General features: G+C 44.8%; 1 protein-coding gene across 1 annotated transcript; it reads left to right on the top strand.

Annotated features, from left to right (window-relative positions):
- Positions 1–4,667: 4,667 nt before the first annotated feature.
- On the top strand, positions 4,668–6,746 carry abrab (actin binding Rho activating protein b). The gene is made up of 2 exons (XM_031866367.1): positions 4,668–5,458; positions 6,263–6,746. The coding sequence occupies exons 1-2, from the start codon at positions 4,668–4,670 to the stop codon at positions 6,744–6,746; spliced, it is 1,275 nt and encodes a 424-aa protein (XP_031722227.1).
- Positions 6,747–7,427: the final 681 nt, after the last annotated feature.

The raw sequence follows: 7,427 nt of genomic DNA on the forward strand, positions 1-7,427 counted from the left end.
CCATTTAGAGCCTCTACATCTGTAAACACTTGCTTCTCCAAAGAGCTCCTGTTTTATCTTCCATCCTACTCCCTCCTCGTCTGCGTCCGTCCTCTTCATCATGTAAAACATTGTCGTGAAGGCTGTCACATAAATCCCAACCAGCCTCTAATGACTTTGTCTGGCTCCAGCAGTGCTCTCTGTCATCCTGTCGGGGCCCTCTGCAGGGGGCCCCGACAGGATGACAAGGTTTTCCTCTCAGCCTCCTGGCCGTCCCTCGCTGACCCCTTGTATTGAGCTCGCTTTAATTTACTGTCCTTCCCATCTTTATTTGTCAGGGCCAAGTGGCACAGCCAAACACTAACATTCAGCCCCTTCGGAAGGAAGTATTAGTGGACTACGTAGTGGTTTACTTTTCCTGGGCCAGGACAGATTTGTGCGGCTGGCCTGCTCGTTGAGGTCAGCGCTGTGGAAAGGAAAGATTCCCCGAGTTGGATCAGAACTGTACTTATTTCAGATGATTTGTCAAGAGCCATGTGTTTGACTGTTAAAGATGTTATTGTTGATTAGCCCCGGAAATGAAGAGACATTAAATCCATCAAACCGTGCAGACGAGAAGGGGGAGAACATCCTCTGAATCCTGGTTGCAGCTGTTTCATTTACTAATTTTACAAATAAGCCGGGCTACCGCTGCAATCTAGATGATAGTTATGAATGTCTCGTACGCGCCGGGATGTTGATGTGATCGCTGCAACAACAGGATTCCAATTACGTACGAGATCACCCCGAGCGCAACGAGAATCAGCATCACACACAGGGGTCAGAGCCACGGCTTGAGAGACCCTCACAGATGCACATTCCTGCGCAATTAATGCGCAACAATAAGGAGGGCCAAATAAAACAACGTCGGAATAGAGCAGCGGAGGGTAAACAAAGCAGCAGCAGTGCAGATGTCGATAAGCAGGAGACACGGGTGCATTCGCTCCAGAGTTGGGACATCCTCTTCATTCGGTGGGGTCAACTATCCGGTCAGAGGAGACTTTAATTCAGGAAATGCACCGACTCCCCACCTGCAGTGCGCAGGTGGGGAGTCTTTTCAGAAGCTGAGACAGAAGGAAAACCACCTGAAGGCATAGTTCCACTGCTGTCATGACTAGAAATCAGCAGATGTTTAATGGACATAATCATCCCTTTTAGCATGGTTCCAGTGTTATTTGTTTATTTTTGTGCATTTTGTGTTTTCTCCTTTTAGTCAGTGTATCACCTTCAGGTGAGTCAGCTTTTTGCTATTATGCTGTGAGCCTGAGGATCTGAGCGCTGCTGGGAATGTTAAAATCTTTAACATGTCTTAGAACCTATTCAGCCAGGCTTTTGATCTAGAAGGCTTCCATTTTTTTCACTCCTTTTATTGTTTTCATGCTGTAAAATGCATGTACAATTTTTCCGTATTTATTTTTGTTATTTTATTTAGTTGTTTATTGCATGCTGTTTTACTACTATTACTGTATTACAGCTTTTAAATCTATTTGTTATATTTTCATTGATTTCTATTGTCTCGCATGCAATGGTCTCAAATTGCTGAATTGTTTTTTTCTTTTTTGTACTTTTTATCCGGTCCAAACGTGTTATTATCGGCTTGTCTGTCATCTGTGAAGCACTTTGAACTGCTCTAACCTGTATGAAAGGTTTTATACAAATAAAGTTGGATTGATTGATTTTCACTCTAATCCAATTTCAAAGGCAGCCAAATAAATCGTCAGGGTGAGATATTGGTATAAAAGTACTTTCTTCAGTTTAATATGCTAACCTGTGGTGTACAGTGCTCATCACTGTGCTCTCATTCAATATACAGCCTACGATGTTGCTGATTCAGTAGAAAGGTGGACATTTCAGTTTATACTGAAGTTATTAAATAAAAGCATTAAAACAGTGAGCTGAAGAGACCTCTTTGTGTCCTTTTGGGGAGTTACAGTGCTTCAACAATGAAATCATAGCAGCCTCTACTGGTAGACTGCCACCCTCACATCTGTCCTACACGTTTAAAGTCACTCTGACTTTTTTTGCCATTTCTGTCAGCTCTTAAGCTGTCACATTAATTGTGTGAGAGGAATGATACATGATTTCCTTTTTCCAAGAGATGGGACAGACTTTGTGCCTCCACCGTCATCAAAATTGTCCCAGTTTCCCTGCAGATCTGCTGTCACATCAAAATAAACACCTGCAGCCTCAGAGGTCATACCGTGCTATGCCTGGAAATGGTACATTTAGGGAAAGCTCCAGGTGGTGCTCCACAAAAGAAACAGGGTTTGAGGGCTGTCTTGGATGAGACAGATGGACTGTGTGTCCTCAATGTGACTTGTGACTATTATAATTATTGTAGCATATCAGCTAATGTAGCTTTTATTGTAACTAAAAATAACAACAGGATGCTGATGGAATTGTGTGATGTTTAAGCTGTATACTACTATATACACTATAATATAGTGTTTTCTTATGTGAGGGTCCAAAGACAGAGGATGTTGTTTGCTGTACAGATTAAAAAGCCCTCTGAGGCAAATTTGTGATTTTTGATATAGATTTTTGAATACAATTGAATTGGAAAAATAAAATGGAATAAAATACTTTGATTTCACTTAAAGATACCACATCAGTTGCAAAAAGCAGTTCCATCCAGATGTAGTATTTTCATTCCAAACGTGAAACAGCAATGAGCCTGTTTGTCCTTGTGGAGGCGCACTAACCCTCCTCTCAGAGAAGAAACCGTATCATCAGGCCGACTTGGTTTTGAAGAGGCATCCTGTGCTGATGCTCGATGAGTCACTTCCACTCTCCGTAACAGACTGCCAACAGCTGCAACTTTGCGTCTGCGTGCATGTGTGTGTTTGTGTGTGTGTGTGCCAAGTCCTATTAATGAATATCCCTACTCTGCAAACACACATACAACTACATCAATAATAGTTCACATAAAACACAGCTCTTACATCAGCACTAAACACCCCTCCATGGACCAGTTTAGCAAAGTCTTGATGTGGGTAATGTCAGGGTGCATGCTGCTCTCTGCTCTCTTAAGTGAGTGGGTGATATCACTGTCAGCTGGACTATGAGATTAAAACCCCTTCATGCGTCAGCAGGAGGTCCTCGTCTCCCTCAGGTCTCATGCTCTTTCCTGGTCAGAAGCTCCTTGTTTTCTTTTCTCACCTCAGATAAAGTGTCTCCTCTGTTGACGCCTTGGCTGCGTCTGATAAATGCTGATAGTGTTCATAAACTCTTAAAGAAACGGTGGGGAGCATTTAAGGTTATCTATTGGCAGAAATGAAATGAAATATTATTAAGTTTTCTTTAGAGTTTAATGAAAATGAAAATGTAGTGTGTTGTGGTTTTGCATCGGTCACCATAGTTCTCCTAAACACTTGCCACACGGGAGAAGTTTCAGTTGGTTGCAATCTGCAACCTCACCGCTAGATGTCGCCACATTTTTAAGTGAAATGTGTGAGATTATTTCAGTTTATAAAGGGCGACACCACTTAAATTAAGAATTCCAATATCTTATTTCCATTGCTGAGGAAAGTTGAATCAATATTTGTGAACATGAGCTACTCTCAGTCAAAGCCAGACACCAGAGAAGTAAGTCTCAGACTTGCGATGTCATCAAGTATAAAGCCTGGAGCTGCTACATACACAGTGAATTGGAGACTGATTTTGTTATTTAGGTTTGATTTTAAAGCCGACAACAGGAAGGACCTGTGGTGGAACATAACTTCAAGTAAATTTACTCAAGTATGTATATACAGTATATATATATATGATGCATTGCTTTAGATTAAACTACCCAAAATGATGTAGAATAGTTCAAATAAATGCTAATGACGCAAAAATACATCAACGTTTGTACAACATCTATCTCGAGGTTGCAAACTAACACAGGCCACCAAAGGCTTGTGGTCACACCAGACTAAGTAAAGGTGTAGCAGCAAAAACCCAGAACAACAATAAATTGAGAAAGGGTGTCTTTTATTGCTTTTGAGTCCAGCTTATCATTTGTGTGAGGAGGAGGTTTGCATTATTACATTTTTCAAGAGTTAGATCGTCCCACCTCAAGTAAAGTGTCTGACCTCCCCCACCACTGGGTAAGACGGCCTTACAAAGTATGTGGACACAAGATCAGTTCATTATCTCCCAGTGCACAGGGTCATCTACTTCTGTGGGGGTGTTTTCATAATGTGCAGGAAAACAGAAGTGGTTACATACTGTTTATTTGCAGTTTGCTTGAAGAGCTTTGATATATAGAGCTAGAGAGTTCACAAGGTATTACTGTAACATATCAAGTGGTACGTCTTTAATGATCTTTGCATTGGTGCACTTCATAATGAAGCTTAGCACCCCCGTGGTCTACTGCCTTGTTTACCTCTAGTTACGAGCTCCGCACTCTGTGATCAAACATGAGTCCGTAGGGGTTGCTGGTGTCAGGGAAAGACGATCAGGACGGTAGCCCTGGATGACCCGAATTCTTTCCACCGTCATGTTAGGGCTCTGCTCTCCCCATTTTAGTAGCTGCAAGCGTGAGGGTGGGAAGCAGCAGAGGGAGACAACAACGATTTGAGAAGAGAGGAGATGGATATGTTCAGGCTATTCTGACAGCTGAAAATCGTTTCTCGGGATTATATGTGCCTGGATTGACATTCATAATAATGTCTGAAAACCAGTCCGGCCAAAGGAAACCATCCACCAACAAGAACATCAAGAAGCTCCGCACTATTAGCATGGTGTGCAGCCTGGCGGGCAGCTGGCAGCAGTGGGTGACGGAGAACCAGCAGAAGCAGGCCAGTGAACCCAGCGGCTGGGCTCCATCTTCGCTGGGAGGACCAGCAGAGGAACAGACAAAGACACGGGTCCCAAAGAAGCCTCCTCTCGCTCAGAGCCAGCCAACAGGAGCTTCTCAAAATCATGTAATCGGTTCTGGAGAGACTCGAACGACCATAACGCCCCGCAAGGAGACCAAAGATGCACCCAAGACTGAGGAGGCCAAGACCTCAGCTGAGCCCCCGTCTTGCATCAAGGTGAAGGAAGTGGTGAAGACGGTGACCAGCGGGGTTCAGGAGAGAAGTGCTGGCATCGGGCTCCTGACCAAGATGATCAAGAAGGAGTCCCTGCCATCGGGTGAGGAGATCGACAGCCTCCTGAAGAAGAAATGCTCGCCTACGCGCCGCAGAAAATGCTCCAACATGGTATCGTCTCTGACCAAAAGCTGGAAGCAGGTGGAAAAGGAGCAGAAGCTTGGAAAGGAGGGAGGAGGAGCAGGAGAGGAATTCATCTGTGGTGGTGATGAAGATGGCAGCGGACGTCCTGAGGCAAAGGGGGAGAGACTGGACATAGAGGACGTTCAGAAACACGGGACAAGCTCTTTGAAAGAAGCAGAGCAGGAAGACTCTGAAGGAGACTCTGAGTCAGCAGTGAGGATTAAAAGACCCCCGGTCCCAACGTGAGTATGATCAGTGTGCTGCAGTCTGTTTTTCCAATAAAGAGAGGAAGTTCTTTTAGAACAGAATGGGTTTTAAAATGCTTTAAGGGTGAGATGAAACAGCATATATACATCCTGAATGTGATGTGTTACATTCGATATCCAGAGCGTTAATATAGCAGCAAACAACTATGTGCTAAGTAAAGATATATTGGAGTAATGTCTACCCGAGCAGAGAATGAAGTCGCTCTATATATATGCACAATAAACATAGTCGGTCCGGCCGTGCGTGCATGTGAGTCCCAGTGTGTGTGCCCGATTGGCTAGCTAACTGTCGCCGCTCTGCTCTGCGGTCATACGGTGGTAATCGCCGAAAGCACCATCACGAACCACAGTGTCGTCGTGGAAGCGTAGCAGCCACCCTCCAGTTCCCCATCACTGTTACCACACTGTTAGCGCTGTTAGCTTCCGACTCTGCCGTCGGCATGTTGAGAGCCGTGTGGAGGCGCTCCCTCAATCATATTTAGGCTCTGAATTTGTTTTGCGATGACTGAGACAACTTTCATGTTGGCTTTTCATGTTGGCCTCCTCACAAACTACATTTTTCTGCTTTGTTTTCCATCCCCCATGATCATCTAATTCAGAAACTTGTCAATTAGGCCTGCATTGACCCTTTCATGTGCAATGTGCAACACCTGGCCCCATGCTCCAAAGAAATAGGGAGCAGTATTTCATACTACTGGGTCAAAGTTATTGAGTGTGCTGTGTATTTTTATCCATTTATAATGTAATGTAATCTGTAATCTGTAATCTGTTCCCTCCCAGGTACAGAAAGGAAGCCGGGGATGCCAACAAGATCAACGCCCTCTCCAAGAAATACAGCGCTGTGGGAAACCTCAAGAACCGCTGGCAGAGCTGGGCCTCAGAGCACACCGTTAACCAGAAACTGAACCCCTTCAGTGAGTACTTCGACCACGATTACTCCATGTCCCTCCGCCTCCAAAAGGGCGAGGAGGGCTACGGACGCCCCAAGGAGGGCACCAAAACCGCGGAGCGGGCCAAACGCGCCGAGCAACACATCCACCGCGAGATAGCCGACATGTGCTACGTGATCAGGATCATGGCCAATCCGGAGCCGGACGGAAAGACACGCGTCACGTTCGGACAGCTGTTCGACAGATATGTTCGGATCTCCGATAAGGTGGTGGGGATTCTGATGAGAGCCAGGAAACACGGGAAGGTGGCGTTTGAAGGGGAGATGCTGTGGCAAGGCCAGGATGATGGAGTGATCATCACTCTGCTGGTGTGATGCTAACACCCGGTTCAAAGTTGCACTGGAAATCCTCTTGCAGCTACTCAGTCATTATCAAGCATTGCTGAGGATTTAAAACACAATCTGACCTGGGTCTACTCAGTGGACACTTGCAGAACCATGTGTAAAGAATACGGAAAGTCCAAAGCTTGGCGGATGAGTCGGTGTGGATTATCCAAAAGAATATTTTACGGCTTTTCTAGATATTTGAAGACTCATTCTTTCTGTTTTGTGGATTTGTGAGTCGCAGCCGTCAAGGACGTGTTTTGAGAAATCTTCAATTTTTGATGCTCTAGCGTTTGGCTGCTGAAGTTTCCATTCTGAGTTGATTCTCTTTTGCACTTTCTTTATGGCTTATGTAAATGACAAACTTCCAGCCGATGTGTTAATGTACCAAATAACCAGCAGCTTTGCAGTGTAGTGCAGCACAGTAATTCACACACGGATTGGGTTTCATTGCCTGAATACCTGCAGCTCAGCAGTCATTACACTGCACCGGGCACAATGCAGAGGAACAGAGCAGACCACAGCACTTTTAAATCTTGTGGCCTTTTAGACCGAGCCTGTAAGGATTCATGTAAAGGCTGGCTATGACTGTCTGGGGAGAAAAGGAAAACTTCTGGCGTCTCCTTACAATATTCTTGCGATGAATGCAAGCTCTCCTAAAAAGTGTACAGA

The sequence above is a fragment of the Anarrhichthys ocellatus genome, unplaced genomic scaffold (genome assembly GCF_004355925.1).
Source record: "Anarrhichthys ocellatus isolate YVR2014 unplaced genomic scaffold, GSC_Weel_1.0 scaffold35, whole genome shotgun sequence".
In the NCBI taxonomy this organism is placed as follows: Eukaryota; Metazoa; Chordata; class Actinopteri; order Perciformes; family Anarhichadidae; genus Anarrhichthys; species Anarrhichthys ocellatus.